General features: G+C 53.5%; 1 protein-coding gene and 1 non-coding gene across 3 annotated transcripts; one reads left to right on the top strand and one right to left on the bottom strand.

Annotated features, from left to right (window-relative positions):
- Positions 1–291: 291 nt before the first annotated feature.
- On the bottom strand, positions 292–22,660 carry Phf19 (PHD finger protein 19). Of its 2 annotated transcripts, XM_076568812.1 has the most exons (15): positions 22,443–22,647; positions 20,083–20,274; positions 19,594–19,675; positions 14,562–14,657; positions 14,047–14,147; positions 13,404–13,552; positions 11,239–11,334; positions 10,456–10,524; positions 10,207–10,327; positions 7,946–8,013; positions 7,307–7,468; positions 6,721–6,808; positions 5,899–5,984; positions 4,019–4,114; positions 293–2,945 (listed from the first exon to the last, which is right to left on the bottom strand). In XM_076568812.1, exons 2-15 carry the CDS (start codon positions 20,266–20,268, stop codon positions 2,603–2,605), a joined length of 1,743 nt encoding a protein of 580 aa, XP_076424927.1. In that variant the 5' UTR covers positions 20,269–20,274; positions 22,443–22,647; the 3' UTR covers positions 293–2,602. The 2 variants fall into 2 exon arrangements, 1 of the variants encoding a protein (XP_076424927.1); XR_013050393.1 differs by lacking the exon at positions 10,207–10,327 and having other exon boundaries at positions 292–2,945; positions 22,443–22,660.
- A 2,065-nt stretch (positions 22,661–24,725) lies between these two features.
- LOC121829199 (U6 spliceosomal RNA) lies at positions 24,726–24,830 on the top strand. Its single transcript, XR_006071984.1, has one exon. It is a non-coding gene; the product is annotated as a U6 spliceosomal RNA (small nuclear RNA).
- Positions 24,831–25,916: the final 1,086 nt, after the last annotated feature.

The raw sequence follows: 25,916 nt of genomic DNA, 5'->3' as shown, positions 1-25,916 counted from the left end.
GAATTCAGACACACGGTTATCTTCTGTGCTGTTCAGTTCATACACCCAAATGCTGTGACATTAGAATGCTATCCAAATGATGTGCCCTGGTACCCTCCAGGCTACAGTTCTTTATTAGGAGTACTAACAAAAAGGCTTAATATGCCTCTTTACTCAACAATTTTCAGGTAAATATAATGAGGAAAGGAATATGAAAAACAAAATATTTTAAGACTAACATGATTTGGGCAATTTCTGAGAATTCTAATTTATTCCTAAATCCTTTCTTTTTCCTTCTCTCTCTCTCTCTTTTGGTTCTTCAAGACAGGGTATTTCGTGTAACAGCCCTGGCTGTCCTGGAACTCGCTCTGTGGACCTTGTCTCTGCCTCCCAAGCACGTGCACCACTGTGCCTGGTTTATTCCTAAGTCCTAAGGGTAAATGTTTGCTGTTACTCCAATTCTGCCTTCTTGAAGGGCAATAAGGGCGGGAACCCTGCTGAGAGTGTGTACAGAGAATGCAGGGGTGGCTGGGTGGCCAGAGGGCTGGCCTCACCATCCCTAGTCTGGCCTCCAGGAAGCCAAGAACAGAACACGCAGGCTTTTCCAAGGACATGTTTACACTATAATCCAGACACAATTATAATTAATATAACAAATATTATTAAAAGCAGCAATTCAAAACCAAAATCTTTTCCAAGGTGCACAGGGTTGTACTGTCAGTGGCAGTAATGCAGCCGTTATCTTGTGGGAGTGAAATGCTGGTGTGAGGAGTCCCGTGACCTGGTCGGCCTTGTGCTAGCTTTCCCAGTGGGACAAGCACCCCACTCCCCCTTCCTGCTCCTCAGGCCCAGCAGGGAAGGGGCAGATGTACAATGGCCAATCTTGTTCTCTGGCTTTCCCAGCAGCCTGGAAAGCAGATATTGGAGGTTGGCATGCTCACTGAAGCCAACCGGAAGCCACAAGTCTGAGCCCAGTTCCCACACTCTTGCTGGCTTGGGAGTTGGCTTCACAACTCTTCCACCTGGCCCCAGTTGGGGACCTCAGTTGCAGCAGCTGTGAGACTGAGAACTGGGACCAGTGCCCATCTGCTCATCCTTGCCTGAGACAAGACAGGGAAGCAGAGGGAAGTGGGTGGCTATGTCCACAGTGACAGGTGATGTCCCTTTACAAGGCACTACAGTTACAAGACTTAAGGCAAGGGCCATCTAACCTTACTTCTGGGACCCCCTGAATGCTCACAGGCAGGTGTGGCGGGGTCAGGCCCAGTCATGGAAATATCAGCCCCTCTGATTTGGGTCTGACGTCCCCATACTGTTCATCTTCGCCTTCCAGCTGGCAGCCTGCAGAACCCTGCCCAGCTGGCAGCCACAGCAGCAGTTGGTGAGGCTGGTCCTGATCTGGTGACCCGCCTCCCAGCCCAAAGGCACCTCTTTCCACTTTCCAACCAAGTGAGTCAGTTTCTAATATTTCTGCAGGCAAAATAAGGGCTCCTTGCCCACCTCCTAGTTTTGGTTTCCCTCCAGATGGGGATGTTTGTCCCTTCTAAGAATTCTGCTTATACCATCAATGACAAAGGCTTCCTTTCTGAAGGGAATGAATGATTCAGGCCCTTGAAAAACTCCAGCCTGTCCCCAAAGTGATTGTCAGTTCCAGGGCGAGGCAGGTGCTATGTAGGAGAGGGGAATCTTTTGTGCTTCTCTGTGGGGTCAAGGCTGGTTTACAGGTCAGAGGGGGCAGGAGTTTGGTTTTCACATTTAATTGCATCATGTATCCCTGGAAGAGGCCAAGGACAGGAGCCAGGGTGTCTGGAGGTGATGGGGATGTGTGACTGTGTGTGTCTATACACACAGTGGTGTGGTGTTGGACTGTGTGATGAGTCTGGGATTTTATCCAACCTGGCTTGGCTCCCATCATTTCCTCTGAGATCTAAGAACACCTCTACGCAGCAAGGTCAGGCTCCACTCCATGATAACAGTGAAGGAGAATCACTGGGACCCTAAGAGCTGACTCCTGTAGTCTTCCCTGATGCCAGTCCCTTCAGCAGAGACCCAGCTCATCACTCCCCAGGCCCTGGGTCCCAGGCACTCTAAACTTTCTCAGATACCCTCCCTACCTTCCTGGCGTTAGGGGTGTTGGTGAGAAAGTGGAAGACCTCAGGAGACCCTTCTCTCAGTGTGGTCCCAGTGAGAACCCAGTGAAGGCTATCCAGTGAGGGGCAGATGCGCACGTGCACATGGAAGATGTCTGACCACACAAAACACCCAAAAGGGGCGAGGTAAAAGATGGCCAGTTGGGGACAGTGAAAAGCAGACCAGGCCTCAGGATCATGAAGGGTCAGAGCCAGGGTACCTTGGAACCAGAGGAACCAATCAACAGTTTGAGGGGTACGGAGTGTACAGACAATGAGGAAGGGTCAGCGGGCTCTTAGAGACACAGGCAGTTGGGACAGCAGCACACAGGCCTTGGCCTGGCAGGCAGCAGGCAGGGACCACAGCTAGGCCCTTATGGCTCTGGCTCTGTCCTGCTGCCCTCCACCACCCCAGCCTGGAGAAAACAGGGAGCCAATGGCTTCTTCTGTCCCTCCTTTGGTTTCTAGGGATCTAGGCGGCCCCCGAGGGGTAATCAGTAAGGGGTAGTTCCTTCCCATTCCAACAGGTACTGAACCTTGCCCTCTGGCGTGACCCTGCGAGCCAGCACTTGATACTTCTCCCCACAGGCCAGCCTCCCAGCTGCACCGAAGTAGCTGGTGATGGATGACTTGAGGTGGGACAGGGAGGAGTCATCTTCACTGATGCTTTCCAACGTGTGGCTGTCAATGCCTTCATCCAGCGGCTCTGGGCCCAGAGCCCCCTCGGCACTACTGTCTGGGGGGCAGCGTCCATCCAGCTCAGCTGCCTGACGCTTTGCCCGCAGGGGCATGTACGTCTTCACTGCCAACTTCCTCTTGCGGCTGCCTACTGTCCATCTGTATCAGGAGGGAAAAGGGATGAGCTGAAACCATCACTGGGTTCCTCAACCTGAGGGTCTACGCTTAGGCGCTGTGCTGGACCCTGGGCGGGGGTTATCTTGCTAGAACTTGACAGTAGTCCTGTAATAGGGAAACTGAGGCTCCAGAGAAGAATCAGCTGGGGAGGACAAAGACCAGGATTCAAACCTGGTTATGTTCAACTTTGAAACACGTTCTTTGTATCTGGAAGGGTGGGTCACTCTTGTATGTTTTGAAGTCCCACAGTCCTTGTTTAGGCTGTCTGGGATAGGAACTGAAGGACCTTGTTCCACACAGGAAGGGTGTTAGCAGAACAGACACGAGACAAGCTGCACATGAATGGATGCTGGGATGTATCTGCCATGTGAGAAACTAGTGTCTGCAGTACTGAGAAACCAAAGAAACAGGAAGACTCGGGGTGTATAGCTCAGTGACAGAGTGCTTCTCTAGGGTGCATGAAGCCCAGGTTTGACCTTAGAACCCAAACTAAAGCTACAGAGACGTCAGCAGAGAAGGACACCCAGCCAGAGACACGTGAAAGTAGGGAAGCGTTTCCACAAAGTCCCCACACACCCTGGGAGATGGAGGAGCCCGAGTGCAGAGGGGGCCGTGCCCCGCAGTAAAACAGGCTATACCCTTAGCCAGACCCCAGGGTCTTTTGCTTTCCCTTATAGTCTGCCCCTCTACTATGCTTAAAATAAATAAAATTTCCTTTTAGAGACCCTGAAATACAAATCAGACATCCAGGAGCTGAGAACAGGAGCCCTGTGGTCTGAGGCCCAGACACCCAGAATGAAAAGGACTCTGTTCAAACAGCCCCAGAATTGGATTGCTTGACTAGAGGGATCACTTAGCCATTGCAGGCAAAGAATGTCCCAAGCTACCTTTCACCCTGGTGACTTGGAAAAGAGGGTTCTGAGCAGACTCAATCACAGAAGACAAGCCCCCCTCCCTGACCTCTCAGGATGAGTCTTCATCCAGCAGTGGGGAGTGGATGGGCTGGGGACTGCTGTCCCTGGCAAAGCTCCACAGTAGGCCTTCCGGAAACTCACCTGGAGTCATAGGAGAGGCTGGTGGAGGCCGAGCCGGAGGTGCTGGCAGCATCGCTGGAGTCCACGTCTGAGAAGAGGATCTGGCCTGAGCCGGCACTGAGAGGGAGAGAAGACAAGCCTGCTGCTGGCCCGGCTCAGCCACGGCTACCTACCTGACCCCCAGGGTCCCTTGGAGCCTCTCCACCCTGTGTGTCTGACAGGAATCTTCTGTCCAGCAGGGGCCACCTTCTTCTTGCTGCCAGGTTCCTGACCCCAGACCTGCCTGGCTTATTCCCACCCGTTCAGTCTTCAAAGGTGGGAGTCAAAAAAAACTTTCCCTGACCAACTGCCGCTGGTGATGGACACACTGGTGACACGGTCCATCATCCTCCCCTGGTGATGGACACACACTGGTGACACGGTCCATCACCCTCCCCTGGTGATGCACACACACACACACTGATGACAAGGTCCATCATCCTCCCCTGGTGATGGACACACACAATGATGACATGGTCCATCACCCTCCCCTGGTGATGCACACACACAAACAATGATGACATGGTCCATCATTCTCCCCTGGTGATGGACACACACAATGATGACATGGTCCATCACCCTCCCCTGGTGATGGACACACACACTGGTGACATGGTCCATCACCCTCTCCTGGTGATGGACACACACACTGGTGACATGGTCCATCACCCTCCCCTGGTGATGGACACACACACTGGTGACATGGTCCATCATCCTCCCCTGGTGATGCACACACACACTGGTGACATGGTCCATCACCCTCCCTGGTGATGGACACACACAATGATGATATGGTCCATCACCCTCCCCTGGTGATGCACACACACAATGATGACATGGTCCATCACCCTCCCCTGGTGATGGACACACACACTGGTGACATGGTCCATCATCCTCCCCTGGTGATGGACACACACAATGATGACATGGCCCATCACCCTCCCCTGGTGATGCACACACACAATGATGACATGGTCCATCATTCTCCCCTGGTGATGGACACACACAATGATGACATGGTCCATCACCCTCCCCTGGTGATGGACACACACACTGGTGACATGGTCCATCATCCTCCCCTGGTGATGGACACACACACTGGTGACATGGCCCATCACCCTCTCCTGGTGATGCACACACACAATGATGACATGGTCCATCACCCTCTCCTGGTGATGCACACACACATACACACACACACACACACACTGGTGACATGGTACATGGTCCATCTGGCACTTGCAAAGTTTCACAGATCCTAAGTACTTGAGAAAAATGAGGTTGGGGTTAAGGAATTTAGCTAACTGCATAGTCAGAACTGGTAAACATGGACCAGAGCACTCATCTGTCCCTAAATCCCCGCTTCCTGCTCCACGACCAAAGAACAGTGCAGCATGGTCTTCAGTGATTTTGGAAGTTAAGTGGTAAAAGATGAAATTCTTGCCCTTGAAGTATCCAAATATGGGTGCTATGAGCTCTAAGCAGGCTTCCAACACAGCCTGGGAGGGCTTCCTGGAGGAGTTTTGGATGGGCGGGGCACAGGATTTGCAGGCAGAGGCCTCAGTATAATCACAGGTGAAGCAGTCAGAGGGCAGCCAGCGCATCTCCAGACTAAGCTGGGAGGCAGGAGAGGGGGAGAGAGGAAGAATGGCTGGCAAGGCAGCCTGGACCACTGCTTTGGAAGGCAGAGGGCACTGTGCTGAAAGTTGTGTACAACAGATTCCCGGGCAGCCCTGTGCGTACTGGACCTTTGAACTGGAGTTTCAGAAGGCCCGTGAAGAGTGTCTACACCCTCAGGAAATGTGCCTCCCTCATGCTGAGGGGTACAGCCTTGCCCTCGTCGGCTCTAGAGTAGCAGGTACCTCTTTAAACTCTGCATTTCATCCAGGGTGAGGTCAAATATACTGGCCAGGTGGTGGTTGGTGCTCCAGGCGGAGGTGAAGTCACTCTGTAGACATAAAGGAGACAGGATCAGTCATGGGACGACAAATCCAGTACTCCCCCAGCAGCCTTTTCCCCGGCTGAGGGGTATATGGGGTGCCTGCTGTTCAGCCAGGGCTGCCGACCCCTTGGGTAAAACCTGCCACTTCCTCTCGACTCCAATCTGTGACCAGAGAGCCAAGTCACCCTGGTTTCTAGTCCTGACTGCTTCTCCGACCACCTGGATGACCTTCATCCGCCTCTCTGGGTCACCTCCACTGCAACCTTCAGAGCCCGCCTTCCCCAGAAGTCCCGGGAAGCACGGTTAGGGCTCAGTGCTGTCGGGAAAGTGCACTGCAAACTGTAAAGTGCTGGGGTGCTGAGGCAGTTAACACTGTCGCCCACAAGGAGAGTTTCAGTGAGGACAACCAAAGCAAGGCAACGTGCTGAGAAGGTTCCAGGGCGGGCTCAGCCACTGCCTCCAAGTGCGTCATCTACAAAGCTGCTGCCCCCACACAACCCGTTTTCCCGGACTGGGACCAGGACATTACCTACCCCTGCCCCACCCCTGTGGTCTCAGGAGAACTTGGGGCAGAGAACAGTGGTCTTAGGGTGCCCAGCCCTTCCTCGGTTCTCTGTTAATTGAAAGTACAACACTGGGGCATCCCTCGGGTCTGGGGACAGGACGTTATCTTCTGTACAGGACCCCTAATGTATGCCGTCCCTGCACGTGGAACTGGAGAATAAGAAAACCAGAGACTAACACTGGGAATAGCATCTTCCAGCAAAAACTTTGCTCTCTTTCTTCTATAAACTCGCCTTTTCTGCTGCTGGGATTCATGAGGCGACAAGCTGTGGAAACAGAAGAGGGAGAGGGTGGCCTAGTCAGAGTTGGGGGTCAGGGAGAGGCCCCGACTGAGAGGCCTCAGGAGTGCGGGGGCAGTGGCCAGTGTGGGGTCAGAAGGGTTCCGGCAGGGCAGAGGGAGCCTGGGAGGAGGGCATCCTCCGGGGCAGTGAACCTGTGGAGCGGCTTTAGAAAGTGGCAAGAGGAAAGCTTCCTCCTGCCCCAGTCCCCCAGAGAGGAGGCTGTGCCCAGTCAGGAGATCGAGGGCATACCACACACTTCTGTGTCCCTCTCTGCCGTCCTAATGCAGCAGGCCTGGGTCCCCGGATGAGGCCTCCCTGGAGCTTCTCACTAGCTCTCCCAGGGCGCCTATAGCTGGACGCTGCTGAGTCTAGGGACCCCAGGCTTATGGCGGTGCCGCCTCACTGCCTGGGCCCATTGCACAGCCTTCTCCCACCTGCAGGAGAACCCGCCGGCTGTAGCCACCGCCCTCCACCAGCACTGACCCGGGCTTGCTCTTTCCTCTCTTACGAAGCAGCTCAGAGGACCCTCCCTCACTTGGCATCAGCCCCCTGTCGGGGAGCAGCTTTCCTGGAGGGGTGGGTGGGACACGGACACGCAGGCGGAAGATGCACTTCTTCTTCTTAATCTCCTTGCCACACAGGAACCTGGGGTGGCAGGAAAGAGGCCCGGGCTATCAGCTGACCCTCCAGAGAGTGGAGCTGGTAACCACCAAGGCCATTAGCCTCTCTACCCCCAGAATGCTTCCAGTCCCCAGCTGGGAATGTGGCCGGTGCCTCCTCCTCCTGCATGTATTCCCACTGATGAAAAAATGAACGAAGTTGGGAAACAAGACGCAGAGGAAGGACAGGAACAAAGTGCTGGGTACACCGGATGTGGTGGTGCGGGCTTGTCAATTCAGCACTTAGGGGGCTGAGGCAGGGGGATCAAGAGTTTGAGCCTGGGCCAGAGTGGGAACCTGTCACAAAAACCAACCAACCAACCAATGGGTAGGAGGGAGAGTGGGAAGAGGAAGAGGAGCGAGGTGGGGAGCACGGGTGGAGCAGAGGATACTCGGTGGGAGGAGCCTTCCGACTGAGACCCCACCTGTCAGGATCACAGCTCTCCCTCCTTCCTGCACTCACCGGCTTTTGTAACTGTTGAGAGCATTGAGGAGAAGCGGTCCTCGATCCGTCACAGGGGTGCTGCTGAGCTGAGGGGAGCAGACCAACAGGACAGTCAGCTCTCCGCACGGGGCATCTGAGGAGCTATAGCCTGGCCCCGCCCCCAACCCCGCCCACCGCTGTCCTCTCAGGCTCCAGCGCCCTCCAGGTGAGAACCTCTGGCTTACAATCTTTATCTCTCCGTTTTCCCCACCTGTAATACAGAGGAAAACTCTGGCCCCCACGCTTCAGGAGCTTTACAGGGCTGTGGCCCAGTGGAGACTGTTTGCCTATCATGCACAAGGCCCTGGGTCCATCCCCAGCGCGGCTCTAAAAACCACCAGGAATGCCACCCTATGGGATCTATGATACAGACAGAGTATGGGACACGAAGGAAATTTCACACACAAAGAACGTGCCCAACCAGGGAGGCCATCAGTGCAGCCATTTATAAGGTTATGAAAACACCAATAATCTGGAACAGCATAACACTATCTGAAGCGGGATGATCTAAAATAGCATATACTGTTTCATGTAAACCATAAAAAAGTGGAAGGGCAGGATATACCCACACTTTATTTGTAGTTATTTCTGAGTAGTGAAAATATGGATCTTCTAAAAGTATACTTCTGTTTTGATGATTTAAACTTTTCTTTCTATTAGAAACATGTATTATTTTTATTTTATGAGTGTTTACTTGCATGTATGTATGTGTACCGTGTGTGTAGTGGCCATGGAGGTCAGAAGAGGGCGCTGGACCCCTGGACCTGGAGTTACAGACAGTTGTGAGCTGCCATGCATGGGTGGGAATGGAACCTGGGGCCTTGCAAAGGCAGTGCACATGCTCTTAACTGCTGGCTCCTCTCTCTAGTCCCATGCATGATTTTTTTATAAGCCAGAAAAGTATTAAATGAATACTCTAGGGGCCAGAGAGGTGGCTCAGTGGTTAGGAGCAACTGTTCTTGCAGAGGACCTAGGGTTGGATCTCCACCACCACCATGGAGGAAACTCCAGTTGCAGGGGACCCAGCACCTCCTTACGGCACCTGTAGCCACCAGGCACACATGTGGTACGCAGACATGCACATGAGCAAGCACTCATTCACATTAAATAAATCTAAAAAATACTGACTTTATCCTTCAAGGCTTTCTGTGTGTCTCACAGCTTACCAACACTATAAATGGAGACATTATATTCAACTGCATGCCATACATAAGAATTATCTATTTGGGTTTTTTTTTTTTTAAATTACTGTGTGTGTGTGTGTGTGTGTGTGTGTGTGTGTGTGTAGCATGTGTGTGCCATGGTACATGTGTGGAGGTCAGAAGACAACTCGGGGCACAGGTCAGTTCTCTCCTTCCATTCCGTGGGTCCTGGAGATTGGATTCAGGTCCTCAGGCGTGGCAGAGGGCACCCTTACCTACTGAGCCATCTCAGTGACCCTTGTTTGTTTTTATGACCCTGCTTCATCAAAGAAGTTTTGGGTAGTCAGTGGTTAGGTTGCTCTCCAGCTCTGACAGTGTCAAAGTCTGTTAGTTATGGGCACCGAGGCCCTTGGAAACAGTGCACAACAAGATCAGCAGAAGACAAAATACTGCATTTTCCAGCCTCACCAGGAAATCTGGTGCAGGCCAAATACCTTAGCAGAGAGTCCCACTCTGGCCACAGTTGGCACAATGCCTCAGCTCCCTGAAGCTGAGTTAGTGAGGCCCCAACAGACCACTACCCAAACTGGGGGCCAAAGCCCCTTCCCCGGCACTCACAGGCTCAGACTGAGGCAGTGCAGCTCAAGGACGAGAGCTCAGACATCGGTGTGCTAGCTCTGCCCTGGTGTGCCAGCTCTGCCCTGGTGTGCCAGCTCTGCCCTGGTGTGCCAGCTCTGCCCTGGTGTGCCAGCTCTGCACTAGTGTGCTAGCTCTGCCCTGGTGTGCCAGCTCTGCACTGGTGTGCCAGCTCTGCCCTGGTGTGCCAGCTCTGCCCTGGTGTGCTAGCTCTGCCCTGGTGTGCCAGCTCTGCCCTGGTGTGCCAATTCTGCCCTGGTGTGCCAATTCTGCCCTGGTGTGCCAGCTCTGCCCTGGTGTGCCAGCTCTGCCCTGGTGTTCTAGCTCTGCACTGGTGTGCCAGCTCTGCACTGGTGTGCCAGCTCTGCACTGGTGTGCTAGCTCTGCACTGGTGTGCTAGCTCTGCCCTGGTGTGCCAGCTCTGCACGAGGGCCCTGTACGGGGCCTCTGGGCCTTACACACCTTGCCAAGCTGCAGAGGCTCCCAGTGCTGGTTGACAAAGGACAGAATCTCCTCAAAGTCAAAGTACTTCTTCTTGCTCTGCACTCCCAGGTTATAGAGGGCCAGGTGAACTATGTCCACCCTGGGCGAGAAGGCAAGGGCCAGGTGAGGGGCAGGGCAGAGGGCAGGGGGCAGGGGGCAAGGCAGGGGGCAGGGGGCAGAGGGCAGGGGGCAGGGGAGGAGTGGTGGGCACAGGCCCCATCCTCTCACCAGCGCAGGGGCAGCCTCTCGATATACTCTGGGCCTTGGTTACACACGGAGCAGAAGAACAGGTAGAACCTGTGGGTAGGCAGAAGGGGCTGTGACGGGGCGGGGGCCACCTAACCCTCAGCCTAGGCCACCCCTCTCACTCCCACCTGATTTCCCATGGTCAGCATCCACTCCTGGGCTATCAGCCTCTGAGCAGTGGAGGGGATAGGGACAAGGAATATGTCTTTGTCCCTGACCCCTCTCCAAATATCACTGCCCTCATGGAGAGATTGGGCTGTAGTGGTCACCACTGTCTCTTCACACACACACACACACACACACACACACACACACACACACACACACACACTTGCTAGCCTCCAGCCAAGATTTTAAAAAGCATAATACCTGACCTGATTTGGCATATAGAATACCTTCTATGTGCTTAGCCCTACTAATAGAAGCCATCTATCTCCCCCAGGGCTTCTGTGGTAACTTCTGGTAAGGCTAAGGTAGTCTATCAGCTCTCCTTCCTGAGACATCTGTACAGACTAGAGCTTAGTGAAGGCAGGAATTTGCTTAAGGGCCCTCACAAATCAGTGGCAGCTAGGCACGTAGCATGTTCCTCTCTCATCTCCTGGCCTGGCATAGCCAGGGGCCCTTTTATCTTGAGCTGTCTTGGACAGGCATAGGCTTTGACAGACCTCCTTTGCATGGAATCTGGCAGCTAATCGGAGAAGGCTGCTGTTGTCACCCCCTGCCCCCCACATCCCCCATACCCCCCAACACCCAGTCAGCACCTACCGGTCTCCAAACACCATGGGCTCACTGAGGCACTGTGTGCAAGCCTCGTGGAACCACTGCCTACACCGGTAACACTGCAGCATCCGCAGGTACCACCTGGAGACACAGGAGGACCAGGTCAGCCACTTCACAGTCAGGGTCAGCACTTCCCCAGCACAGACTCACCTGCCACTACAGGAGGGGAAGAGGACTGCTGGCCAGTCACCAAGCACCTGGAGGACTGCTGGCCACAGTCACCAAGCACCTGGAGGACTGCTGGCCACAGTCACCAAGCACCTGGAGGACTGCTGGCCAGTCAACAAGCACCTGGAAGCCCGCGCTGTGTTACCTCATTGGCTCTTACATCCCAGCCTCATCATACAGGGTTGATGCTCAGATTCCTTGGTCAGCTTCAGATCTGACTCAGTTTTCAGAGGAGCCTTTTGGGAGTGCATTTATTTTTTAAAACAACTGCCCCATTAAACATTGAGATGCACAGATTACTAATGCCATCTAGGTTTGTGTGCTGTTTTCTGCTGTCATTCATTAGGCCTCCCAGCACACTGGGAAGCTCATGGGTGATTAGGGTAACTAAACCCATTTGAGAGATGAAGCTGTTCAAATGGAGGAGTCAGAGCCCAGCTGGGCTTTAAGGTAACCTCCAGACAATCAGAGCTGGCTCTCAGACTCAGGGCAGGAAGGAGACAGTATGCCTCTACAGAGGGTAGAGAGCCTGCCTCTATTGTAGACGGCCCAAAGGAGCAGGGTCAATTGTCCATGGAGGCTCAGGGGGGCAAGCAAGACCAGACTCTGGCCCCATAGCAGGCAAGATTGTCCTCCACGACTCTAGCAGGGAGCCCTGCCCTGCCGGAGGTCTCCAGGAAGTCAGGGTACACTACCACTACCACCAGCAGCAGATTAGCAAGTCCCAGCTCGTGTGAGCCTTGATGTAGTTACCTCTGCTCACAATCACACAAGGAAACACCAGTAAATTGAGAATCGGGGGAGGCACAGCTGTCACGGTGCTGTGGCAGGTTATGTGTGGGAGCCCGTTTTCAGGTTCCTCGTGGCTTTACCCAGAGCGTCTGCATAGAGAGGATGATCAGGACCACGGGCCTGAGTGCAGGTGTCTGAGATGGTCTGCACTGGGCTGTGCTGGGGGAGGAGGTCTTTTGCTCCACCCCTTGGCATCTCTACAAATACCCTGGGGCAGAGACAGTCAGGGCCCGTTGGAATAGGTTCCAGGCCCTCTAGAGGCTATCCTTTATTTTCTATCTGTTTATCTCTGCAAGATTCTCTGCTATAAATCCTTTTATCTAATATTTCCTGCTGCTCGCACTCAAGAAAACTCTGGGGAACTGTGGGGTTGGTGGGTAAACACCCCACAGTTATGGACATCTCTGCAGACCTAGACTCTTAGCTACTTTTTTTTTAAGCCATTTTTTTTTTCCTTTAAGGTCCTTGTTCCTTTCTCAGGTGGCTCCAGAAATGCACTTTGCCTTCTACTCTCCGCTACCGTCTGGACAGGTTCTCACTCAGGTTACTTTCAGGCCCCACCCCTTAAGGCCCAGGTGACTCTCCGGGCTCCCCTCCGGACCTGGCTTATCGCTGCCATCGACCCGTTGGACCCGCCCCTCGAAGCCCGGTCCCTGCCGACCACTCTGGGTCTCCCTCCCGAAGCCCCATCCCTACAGAGTGACACAGCCAACATTAGAATCTGCTCTCCCTGAAATGACATCGTGGATCCGTCCCTCCAGATCCCGCCTCCACGGCCGGACACCTAGGCCCCGCCCTCGCGACTGTCACTCCAGGCCGGTCTCCCTAAGACCTGGCCACTGAGCTGACTCTCGGGGTCCGCCCCTTCAAGATCCACCTCCACGGCCGGACCCCGCCCCTCGCTGCACGTCACTGTAGGTCACCCCAGCCCCGCCCCTCCAGACACTCAGGCCCCGCCCCGAGGTCGGACTGCCACTCAGGCCCCGCCCCGAGGTCCGGGCTGCCGCTCAGGCCCCGCCCCGAGGTCGGGCTGCCGCTCAGGCCCCGCCCCGAGGTCGGGCTGCCACTCAGGCCCCGCCCCGAGGTCGGGCTGCCACTCAGGCCCCGCCCCGAGGTCGGGCTGCCACTCGGCCCCGCTCAGCCCACCCGGCAGCCCGGTCTCCCGCACGTGCCCAGCCCTGCGGCCTTACTCTCCGGGCCCGCCGCAGTAGCAGTAGCACTGCTGCTGGTTGGTGCGATGGGGCGAGTCCCACTCGAGCTCCTCGGGCTGGTAGGACAGCACCATCTTGACTGCCTGCAGCGTCCTGGCGATGGCGCCTTTCTTCAGCGCGCCGCCTTTCTGGGGGGAAATAGGGCCCAGGTCAGCAACCACACCTGTTAGCACACAGCAGCTACCAGGAGAGATGCTGCCAAGGTAGGGGAGACCCAGGCATTTTATGAGCGTCAGAAAAGCAAGGCGTTTGTTCTCACCAATCCTAAGCCCATCCTCTGTCTCCCTCAAAGATATTAATAGCATCAGTCGTACTAAGTACAACACAGACAATAATTAACCACGTGGAAAGGACATGTACAGGAAGTTGTCTTTTAATAGCAAATCACCCTTTATTGGGTGCCCAATTTATGGTTGGGGAAACGGGTTTAGAGAGGCTCTGAAATCTGGTCTAGGACAGAGAGCTAGTAGGCGGCAGAGCATCCTGTGTCTCCAAAGCCCACGTGGAGTCCTTCTGCCTCGAGTGCAGGATCAGTGATGGGGCTCGGGCCTGAGTCTAGGGAGGCTCTTGTCTGCGCAGCTGGGAGACAGGCAGGCAGGGACTGGGGAAGGGGAGCACTCACCCTCACAGCCAGTGCGAAGATGCAGCGGCGGCAGAACCAAGGAGTGAGGAGGGGCCGGGTGGCACTGCCGGCAATGGGGATGTGGCATTGCTGGTGGTAACCTAGAGCAGAGGAGGGATGGTGAGTTGCTCACGAGGAAGCAGTGGTCCAAGGCTAGCTGGCCGAGGGCATTGAGGCTAGCAGAGCTATGGCAAGCTCTAGGGAGCACTGCCTGCCAGCTTCCGGGATACTGGCTGGTGGTACCCACCCAGAAGCCAAGCTGGTACCCATCGAGGGACTAAAAGACAGTATTGGCCACTTCAAGAGGAACCAAGGACGGGCTTCAGTGCCTGCCTCTCTTATCCACTCATTTCTTCTGCCTAGGAGGGCCCCAGACTGGATATCCCATTGCTCTTTGTCAACTTTCCCCAAGGCAGGAGGCACTCTCAGTGACAGAAGGAGAAACTGGGAGCCAGGTGGGGCCTCAGCAAGAGAGTGGGAAAGGGACCCACAGCCTTCCCTGTTCACCCACTCACCCAGGCCACACTTCCCACAGATGAGGATCTCATTCATGGGGCCTGACGTCTTCCCCAGGCAGATGTCACACTTGGGCTCCTCTCCTGGAACACCAGCTGAAAAAGAATTCTCTCAACTCGGGTCCAGCTCACATGATAAAGAAGAAGTCACAATCACAGACTAGGAGGGGATCTGTACGCAGAACTGGCAGGGAGCTCATAGGCCCCCTACTAGGAAACTTAATTCTGTTGTTTAGCCAAATTAACACAGCACTGAACTGCCTTCTAAATATACATTATACTCATTGACAACTACTACTCAGCCTTAACCAGAAAGGTGTCTGCTTCCTGTGAACTGCAGAGAAACAGCTGTACAAAATGCTGAGAATAAGTGACCATTGAGGGCTCAGTTCTAAGGGAGACATCTATACCATATCCTCCACAGCTCATGGAACATTTTGGAAGAGGGGCCAGAAAAAACGTAAGAGCTGGAAGGCAGAAATAAGGGCTGTGAATTGCTATTAAAGCATGGCATGACCACTGCAGTTGTGAACTCTTCTCTTTCCTTTCCTTTTTTCTTTTTTCCTGAGACAGGGTTTCTTTGTGTAGCCCTAGCTGTCCTGGAACTCACTATGTAGACCAGGTTTCCTCAACCTCACAGAGATCTGCTTGCCTCCCAAGTGCTGGGATCAAAGGTGTGCACCACCACGGTCTGGTGCAATCATGAGCCTAACAGCTGCAGATGATTACATTGGGTCTGCACATGAATGGGCCCATCAACACCAGATACCGATGGGGGGGGCACAGGAGCCCTATCCCTCAGTCTGAACCATTTCCTATTGATACATTTTGGGGGGACAGGGAGTTATTGCCTTCAGTTATTGTACCCACTGAGGACCCCCTGGGTTCCAGTGGGTAGTCCCAATACAGTAGTCACAGAGATGACCCTGATTAAAACAAATGGGTAGCACAACCAATCTGCATCAGGGAAAGGGGCAGGTAGAGAGGAGGGAAGAGGTGATGGGGTCGGAGGGAGAGCAGGGAGGGTTGAGGAGAGCTACAGGAGTGCATACTGCACGTGTGCGAAACTGACAAGGCCTTTATTAGTTATTAAAGCAGCAATAATAAAAGCCACAGAGCAGGAACCGAGCTTCGGCTGTGCACTGGGCTCCCCAACAGGCCCCAAAGTTGCCCCTCTGAACCTTCATAGCCTTTCAGAGGTGTCTGCTGACATGTTCCAAAGATGAGGAAACTGAGGCTCAAGAAGTTACTTAGGTCCTTGCTTAGCTATCCAGCAGGAGTGGGGTTCAAACACACAGCAGTCTCACAGCTACCCTTTGCTCTTTGATCACGTCTGGCTCCCTCTCCTACCTACTCTAACTTGTTCAACATTTTTTATGTCAAATGACATTTAAAACACTTATGGGATAAAATGTAATCCTTCCATCAATTGTGAACTAACAGAAAATCCTGTTTAAACTATATTCTCACCCACATCTCCACCTGTTATTTCAAATCAAGACCCAGACCCCCATCTGTTTTTCTGTAACTATTTCAGATCAGAGCTCTCTTTATATCTACTGATAGCCTTTATTGTACCTAAAGTTACTTTTATTTCCAAATGTCTAACAAATTAAAAAGTCATTACACTTTTGTGTTTTGAATCAAGACCCAAAGTCCGGACATAGTGAGCAAGTTAGTTTGTTTACTTTCAGTTTATTTTGGAGCTGGGGTTCTGGCCCAGGGCCTGTGTTTACTGGGCATGCTCTACCACTTAAGTAAACCCCAACCCCTAATAGTTATAGAATGGATTTCCATTGCTGGTTCCTCCTCAGTCTTTTTTTCATGTTTGTCATCTCTTGTTAAAGAACAAATATATTTTTATATCTGAAGTGTTTGTGTGGTTCTGTTAAATGTATTTTTTTTTCCTTTTGAGGGTCCAATGGTGCTAGGTAGAAAATGTAAGACTTTGCATATTCTAGGCAAAACCAGAGCTACTTCTACCCCTGCCCACAAATACAACTTTTCAGTATATATACAAGTGTGCAGGTGTGCAGTGCTCAGGGCCACCATCTGGTCTTTTTTAAGACAGGGTTTCTCTGTGTAGCCCTGGATGTCCTGAACGAGCTTTGTAGGCAAGGCTGGCCTTGAACTCACCGAGATCCGCCTGGCTCTGCCACTGGAGTGCTGGGATTAAAGGCGTGCGCCACCGCTGCTGTCTCTTTTTGTCTTTTTGAGATGAGGTGTCTCCCTGAGATCTAGGGTTTGCTGACTAGGCTGACTGGCCAGTGAGCTCCAGGTATCTGCCTGTCCTTACCTCCCTAGAATTGGGATTACATGTGTGAACCACCGTGCCGGCATTCTTTAGAAGAAAGATGGGTTTTTATGAGTCTGGGTTTTGCCTGCATGGATGCACTTGTGGGCCTAGTGCCGTGAAGGTCAGAAGAGGGTGCAGATCACACAGAACTGCACGAGAGGGTGCGGACCACACAGAACTGCACGAGAGGGTGCGGATCACACAGAACTGCACAAGAGGGTGTGGATCACACAGAACTGCACGAGAGGGTGTGGATCACACAGAACTGCACGAGAGGATGTGGATCACACAGAACTGCACAAGAGGGTGCGGACCACACAGAACTGCACAAGAGGGTGTGGATCACACAGAACTGCACAAGAGGGTGTGGATCACACAGAACTGCACTTACAGAGGTCTGTGAGCCGCCAATGTGGGTCCTGAGCCACCACTCCAGCCCCCATGCCCACTTTCTTATGTGGGTTCTGGGGATCAAATCTGGGTGCTTGTGCTAGCAAGCTAAGCACTTCCCTGACTGAGCACTTTCCCACACCCTCCGTAAATACATTTGAACAGGATTTATTTTATTTTTTTAGTGCAAGAGGTTTCTTGGGGGAGGGGTGAAAGAGTAAAAGGATGCATTGGAGGGGACATGAGAGACAGGCAGACAGACGGACGGACAGAACAGAGGCAAGAAACAAGATAAGAGAAGCAAGAGAGGAGCAAGAGGCAAGAAGTGAAATGATTTTTAAATTTCTAGTTATGGGTACACGTGTGTCTGTGCGTCTGCACAGGAGGTCAGAGGACATCAGAGTCCCTGAGATTGACTTACAGATGTCGTGAGCCACCAGATGTGGGTGCTGGGAACCAAACTCTGCCCGCTGCAAGAACTATAGATACTCTTAACCGCTAAGCCATCTCTGCAGACCCTTCAATACATTTTGATGTGTTGCTGCTGTTTTGTTACTGCATAAGGCTGCAAGGAATTTTTCTTGTTTTGTTTTTAACGGTTGAGACAAAGTCTTGCTATGTGGCTTAGGCTGGCCTTGAACTGGTGATTCTCCTCAGGATGAAAGTTTTGTAAAGGTAGAAATGGTATTATTATACCTCTGTGCCCTCAGGCCCCTATATGATATATGGCAGGTAGTAGATGTTCAAGATGTATTTGTTGACTAAATAGCTGGGCAAGGACCTTGCTTTGTTCTACATCCAAGGATGGTTGTACCCACATTGAGTCTCAGCCTCCCGTTTCCTCACAACTGTATCATGCCCAGCCTTGAGCACTCATCTTAGGGGATGCCAAGAGGTCATTGGCCTGTTGGCTGGATATGGGACAAACTGTTCCTGACTACACACCTGTGGTGCCCTGTTCCTATTCCTGGTACACAGTGAGCTGCTTCCCAAGCCCGGGGAAGTTGAAATATCTTTCTTTCTTTCTTAAAATAATTTATTTAACTTTATTTTATGTGCATTGGTGTGAGGTATCAGATGCCCTGGAACTGGAGTTACAGACAGTTGTGAGCTGCCATGTGGGTGCTGGGAATTGAACCCGGGTCCTCTGGAAGAGCAGCCAGGGCTCTTAACCTCTGAGGCATTTCTCCAGCCTGAAATATCTTTCTTCTGCTGCTGGATTTTTATGCTTTTCCTAAAGTATAACCAGCAGGGGAGGCTCATAGCTTTGGATCCATAGAAAACAGATTTAGGGTGCAAGGGACTAGAGGAAAGAACCAGTCTCCCCTGGCCACAGATTTTTGGGGAAAATTTTTTAAAGACCTACAAACTGGCTTAGTCCTGTGGCCCACTTGGCCACCTTCTTGGAATCACCCTTCACAGCAGCAGATTCTTAGAAACTGTCTCCCCACTGGGCAGTAGCACTGGGCTGAGCGTCCTCATGTGCCATCTCATCGAATCTTCCCAGCTGTCCTGGGAAGCCTGGACTGCACCGTCTCTTGCTTTCAGTTGAAGAAATGGGACCTCAGAAAAGTGACGTCACTGCCCAAGGCTGTGTGGCCTGTCATAGATAAATCTGGAACATGGTCCAGAGGCTGTCTGACCCTAGAACCTGCCACATCTGTTCCTCTAAGGATAAATGATATTTAATAGGTTTCTTCTCTCATGCCAGTTGTGAGAGTTGGTGTTTGGAGTCCCTGATAAAAATACATGGCATTGTGACTAGTGATTACTGGAATCTGTCCTGTGCAGCCTGAATGATCCCGACTGGCTGTATCTGAACAGAGTCAGCCGTCTGAAGGCAGGGGTGGTGCCCAGCCCAGCTCCCTTCCATCCAGAGAGCTGACCCAGCTCCATCTAGGCACAACTATTTCATGCTTTCCTGGATGTGCTCACCCTCACCTCCTTGCCTCAGGGGTAGAGATGCTGCAGCAATTTCTTCACATGCAGATAAGGAACACAGCTCATGTCTACAACTGACCCCTTCTCCTCTGCTGACCTTCCTTCTCCCAAGCCTTAGGAGACTGGGAGCAGCAGACAACTTTCAGGAAGGCCACAAAGCGCGGGCCTGAGACCCAGTCCTAGCCCTCTTAGTTCTAACACATGCCTGAGCCTCCCTCCATCTGCCCTGCCCGCCTCCTGAAGTATGAACATTCGGAAAGGGGGCTGATGTCACACAAGCAGAAATCGGATCGTCATCTCTGGTGGGCCCGTGATGAGTACCCAAGGCCTTTATTACCAGGAATAAAGGTGACAGAGAAGAAAAAACAGAAGGCAGAAGAGTGGACCGGGGAGAGGCGCACTCACCATGCTGTATGTCCTTCCACAGGACCCAGAATTTGGAATTGTCTTCGAACGTCACGAGGCAGCTTTGCTTAGGACTGCTGACCTGAGACAGGAGGGGCAGGCATGAAGAAGCAGCAAGGAGGGGCTGGGTCTCTGTCTTCCGCATTTCCTGTGCCTTGTGCTTCAGGAGACAGGCAGGCCAGGGGAGAGGGACACTGTACCCCCATCTTGGAGTAGGCCATCAGGAAGGGACAGCGCGACAACTCCATGGGAATGTTTTTAAGGGCAGAAGAACAGGCTAGAGCGTCACCCGGGTCCTGCCATTGTGGTGATTTGCTTAAGTTCTCTAGAGAACATGCTGGGCCATGCTGTCCCTGAGGATGGAGCCTGCGAAACCAGGCTCTGGTTCCTTCCAGTTTCAAATTCTAGGCATGAGGGGACAGGAAGGGAGAGCAGAAAGACCCTGTGTTTCTGAGTCCAAGGGCCCAAGGACCAGGAAGACTCACTCACCCTCTTGATCTTGCCGAGGTAGTACAGCCCATCTGTCCACCGGCAGAGCACATACTGTCCCTCTGTCAGCTTGGACATCAAGTCTTTGAAGTTCTCTTTGGTCTTCGGCAGGCTCCCCTTGTTAGGGAGATGGCTGCTGGCACTATAAGCTTCCCGAGTCCCTGGTTCCAAAGCTTGGGTCTCCATCAGCTTCTGAGGACACCAGGAGAGAAAGAACAAGATTTTTATCTTGTTCCCTGCCCCTGAAATCCTGTAAGGTTCTCAGATATATTTATTGACAGAACAGCTCTGGGAGGGAGATACTATTATCCCATTCTAAGGATAGGTAAACTGAGGAGAGGCAAGGAAAGTGGCTGGTGACCCAGAGGCAAGCCATGACTCATGTCAAGCTGGCTCTACACCACACCATGCTCCTCTTCTCAGAGAGTGCCTCTCCTCACCATACCTGAGCAAAGGCTCCACCCACGGATCTGAACCCACTACCTGTCCGGGAGCCTGAGGCCTTGTTCTGTATGCAAACACTCTGGGCTCAGCTCTGAGGAAGCAAACACTTCAAGTCTCCCCTGGACGTGTTCAGAGGAAAGCCCACCCACCTGTGAAAAGCCGTGGGGTGGCTTGGGAACCGGGGTGACATAGCCACGAGCCATTTGTAACCCCTTTCTGTTCCCCACTAGTGGATGAGCTCACAGGAACCTGCCCAGGCTTTTGTCCACATGTCCACGTGTCCACGGGCTCAAGGCAGCTCAGCCATCCCCACACCAGCTAACATAGCCGGCTCTTCCCGTCCCATCCAAGGGCCGCCTTTGCTTCTGTTTTCCCGGTAATGGTGTCACCACGGCCACAGGAAGACTTCTCCAGCCAGTGGGCTGCCACAGAGGCTCCTGGCACGGTGGCCTGAGCACCCCTGCCGAGCATCCTGCCCTCTCCCCCAGCATGCCCTGCTTCCAGCTCTGCCCTCATCTTTTCCATCAATGAATTCATTCACCTTTTCCATGCCTGTTTCCTGAGCCTGTTGCTTCCTACTGCCTGGCACCCGGAACGCAGAGTCCCCAGGTCACCCCAGCTTCCCTGCTCCCCCACCGGAATCTCCCAGAGAACGTGTGGCTCCCCAAACTTTCACCAGTGTTCCGTTATTGCCTCCTCTCCTCTGTGGGCTCACCGGGCACCACACCCCTCCATACACACACGTCCTTACGTTGCAGTGTGAGGACCGCAGGGCGGTCCTGCTCTGGTTTCCTCCCTCTGCCTAGGTGCCGGGCACCTGGTGTCCGGCCGGCTGACAGGAAGACAGCTCTGGGTGTGTTTGCATGTGAGTGCCTCTTCAGAGACTGCAAGGACACAGTCTATGGCAATGTGCCAGTCCGTATGTGAAACTAAATACACGTGGGTATGTGAGGGCCCTGGGGCAATGGAACACAGTCAGGGTCTTGGCTTTCCAGACCAAGCAGGCTGTCTACCTCCTTGCCTTCTCCTTCCTTTTACTCCAGGGCAGAGGCACAAGCACCAGGTAGGGGCTGTAGCCAGCACTCTTGCCCTCTTCTCTGGCGCTTGGCTCTTAGGGAGCTGCGAGGTCCCTGCTCGCTCCGGGCCTGGAGCGGGACCGGCCTCGGCAGGTTCACAAACTGACGTTTCCTCCCCCGCTGAGCTTTTGGGGGCAGGCCGGGTCGCTGCGCCCCCGAGGCCGGGCTGGGCCCCCGGGTAGCGGCCCCCCCACCCCGCCTCCATCCTCCTGGAGCGGGCCCCCGCGGGCTGTGATTGGCTGATTCAAACCCGTCGCCACAGAAATGCTTGTTTGCGGGTTCCCGTCGGCGTCCAGTTCAAATCCGCGGCACTGGGCGCGCGGGGCCGGGAGGGGGCAGGAAGCGCGGATGATTCATGCGCCGAGGCCTCTCCAGGGCGGCCGTTGGCTTTTTAAAAGGGTGTTCGGGGGGAGGACAGCTTGCAGCAGGGTCCCCTTGGGCTTCAGCCGCTCCTTTCCTCAGTTGCTCCAATTGCCAACTTTCCCCGCTCCCAACCCGTCGCAGCCTGACTTTGGACGTGAGCAAAATCCCAAATGCCCTCTTATCCTCCCCTCCATAGCTTCAAATGGGAAAGAAAAGACGCGTGGCCACAAACGGAGACCTGTCACCCACACCCTGCCCTGGGCTGGGGATGTGGCTGGGATTCCCGCTGCCCTGAGGGTACCGCTCGGGCTCCATCTCGCTCCCCATCCCACAAGCGCGCAGCTCCGCAGGACTCCACCTCCGCCCGGGGATCGTAGGGCTCAACCTAGCGCCAGAGGTTTCTAGAAGGGGGGTCGTGTGCAGGGATTGAAGCGTGAAACGCGGAGTCTCCCGGGGCGCCCGTAGCGCGGGACTTACCGCGAGGCAGCGCGTCCGCCGGTCCCACTTGGAGTCTGGCCACCAGGCACATCGGCGGCAGCGGTGCGCTCGGCCCGCGGCTGCCCGGCCGAGTGTCCGCCCGTGGGGCCGGGGTAGGGGTCTCGGCGGGGGCGGGGCGGGGCGGGGGCGCCGCGGGGAGGAGGGGACGCGGGGAGGGAGGGGCCGGGGCGCTCAGGAAGGGGCCCCCCGGGCGCGGGGCGCCATCTTTTTCGCGTTTTCCCGCGAATTATTGACGTCCCCGCTTATGTAATTAGCAGGGGCCGCACCGGCTTCGCCATTGGAGCCCGTGGCCGGCGGGGCCCCGCAGCGCCTCCCGGGGGCCGCCCCCGCGCAGCGAGCCGAGCGGGCACACGCGGAAACGCAGCTGCACAGACCCACGGCCGAGCAGGCGTGCGCACATCACACGCACACAGCTACACCCAGACCCTGGATGACCCGGGTGGGTTGCCCAGCACCTTGATCTTAGAGCATCGGCATCCCACTCCACCTCCGCGAGACCAGGGCACGCCTAAGAGAACCAGACACAGGACACATATACAAGTCACAACACTCGAAATGACACTGTTCCCTCAGCATAGGCTCCCGCGGAACCCACGTGTAAGGCACACAAGTCAGCAATCATAGAGTCCCGACACAGTAACCACAAGACCGACGCGAGCATGCCACCCACGCACTGCAGAGGCACACTGCAAAAGAGACAGTCACATACACCACGTGCACAAACAGCTCTGAAGTAAACGGCTGACTTAGGACAGATCTTGTAGCTATGGCTCCACTCTCCCTCCGGGAGAAGACAGTCCCCATCCAGACTCTCGGCGCCAGGGCTGGAGAGTGCTGGCTAACACCCTTTACCCACACTCCTGCTCAGTCTGGAGTGCCTGCCTATTGCACCTGCTCTAGCGTGGCGCCTGCAGACACCCCTGCGGAGTGAGTCATTGCTGGTGCCTTCCCTGCCCATGGTCCAGCGTCCCACACTGGCCCTCTGCTCCTTGGGACGTTGGCAGTGCCCCCTACAGCTCCTGTCTGCCTTCTACCCCGTCCCCCAGCTTGAGATACAGGAGTCCTCTTCCACCTTTCCTCATTCCCCCCACCCCTGGGTCTTCCTGCTCCTCCGGGCTTACCGCCCTCATTCTGGGTCTTTGACCCACAGCAGAACCTAGTTGTCTTGAGCATCTGTCTCCTTTTGCTGAGCCTAGAAAGGAAGTTGGTAGCAGCCCCATCAGACAGGATCTTCCAGTCTAGGGAGGCCAATGGAAAGGCACCCACAGGACCAGACATCTAGTCACCTTCAGCAGAGATAAGATCTCTTATCCTGTCCAGGATAAGAGCCTCTAGGCTGGCCTGTGGCACCTTTAGAATTGGAGGGGCAGGGAGAGCAGAGGAAGCATGTCTCTCCCGCTCACAGGCTGGCTCCACCTATCCCTGGATGTGAGACCCTGAGCATGTCACCTCAGTTGTTGAGGAAGGTTGGGGGCACTGTATGCAAAGCCCCTGTCACCCCGTGGGCATGGTGTGCAGAAGAAGGTGAACAGTGTGCTTTGTCAAGATCTGTAATCACCGCTGTTCCTTTGCATAGGGCACACAGGTGATTAAGAGAAACAGGGCCTGCAGTCTGGTGAGGGAGTCAGTCTTGGGGCAACATATTTATGTTAAAAAAAAAAAAAAAAAAGATCCGGGTGTGGAATTGGAGAATTCTTGCTCGGAGGCCAGCCCAGCCTCTGAGCAGAGGGATTGTGGGTGAGCTGTCCCAAGTTTTATATACCGCATCCTTATCTATTCAAAGGTGGTGGCAATACTACCCTGCCGCACAGGGCCATTGCCTAGATAAAGGACAATACAGGAAGGAGCAGGTGCTTTGGTAACTTCAACATCCTGTGGAATGTGAAATGAGAAGGTGCTGAAATACTACAAGGCAGGACACTGTAATGCCACAGGAAGGGTGCATGTGATTCATTGTGGTTTAGACGCTGAGTTCCATGGAGAAACTGGCATTCGGATAGGATGCGGGATAGGAAGGCACATATTTCAGGAGAGCAGAATCGAATGGACTGGCACAAATTAAAAAGTAAAAATCCAGGTTAAAAAATGAGCAGTGAGCTGGGCACAGTGGCGCAAGCCTTTAATTCCCACACTCAGGAGGCAGAGGCAGATGGATCTCTGTGAGTTTGAGCCCAGCCTGGTCTACAGAGAGAGAGACCCTGTCTCAAAAACAAAAACAAAAACAAAAACAAAAAAATCAATCAAGCAATCAATAAATGATCAGTGCTTGCTTAGGTAACATATATCCTGAAATTGGAATTATACAGAGAAGCTTAGTTGGCCCTTGTGCAAGGATGACATACAGATTCATGATCACTCCATGTTTTCCCCCTAAGACTGCTGTTTTGCAATTCTGTTTTTTGTTTGCTTGCTTTTTAAAGGGTTGTTGATGTTGAAACGCCTTCAATAAAACTGATTTAAAATTTAAAACCAGGCAAAAGCTATTAACAGATCATTCCCCAAAGAGGAAACCCAAGACAGCCAAAAATACAAAGAGATGTTCCCCTTCATCGGCCATGTGAGAGATGCAAATGAGAAGGATGTGCCGCATCATCACACATCCCCAGTGCAGCAAAGAGTTAACGTCTGCCTGTTTCAGCAAGTGGGGGCAGTTAGGATGCAGCAGGGGCTTCTCAGGTTCTGCTGATGGGGATGTCAATTGCTGAGACTTGGGAGAGCGGATGGGGTAGTAGCAAGTGGAATTGAAGATGCTGGTTCCTTCACTTTAATGACATTCAGCTTGTAATAGCAAACTAGCAAACAAACAAAAAGTAGAATTATGTCCTGAGAGAAACTAAACTAAGACAATGGACCCTGACACAAATACATACTAGGGATAAATGGGCATGGGGTTAGCTATGCAGCATGTGATAGGAAGTGTCCGTTTGTTCGTTTAAACGTTAGAGGCTGCGCTGTGCATGGTTTTAGCGATAGTCAGGTAGTGTAGTAGAGGTATTAACCATGCATGGGCAATGAAAGATACCTGACTTGGGGCAGGGGAGACTGGCCTGGGTTAGAAAGAAGCAGAGAGAGGTTTAATCAGATCTGTAAGATTTCTTTCTTAGCAAAGACCACATATGGGAAAGTCTGAGGATTTGATGAAGCTGTGTGGCTGGGCCATAGTCCTCTCTGTCTATTTTTCTCCTTCCTAGCCTGCGGCTCTCCTCCTGTTCCTGTGCTGTTTCCTCTTGGAGGGAAGAGGGACCTACAGGGCCCAGGAAGTTCGTGAATATTAGAAGATTCACCCCCTCCCCCCAGAGTAGTAAACGAGGGCCTGGGTTAAGTGGGTTAAGTGTTTGCTGAACAGGCATGGGGACAAGGCTTCCAATGCCCAGAACTCACAATAAAGCTGGGCACGGCAGTGTGCTTCCAGAACCCCGGGACTCAGAGTGGGTACAGGCAGATACTGAGGTC

This window comes from Peromyscus maniculatus, chromosome 4 (genome assembly GCF_049852395.1).
Source record: "Peromyscus maniculatus bairdii isolate BWxNUB_F1_BW_parent chromosome 4, HU_Pman_BW_mat_3.1, whole genome shotgun sequence".
Taxonomy (NCBI): domain Eukaryota; kingdom Metazoa; phylum Chordata; class Mammalia; order Rodentia; family Cricetidae; genus Peromyscus; species Peromyscus maniculatus.
The sequence above is the reverse complement of the archived record's forward strand: the minus strand, read 5'-3'. Positions and strand labels throughout refer to the sequence as shown.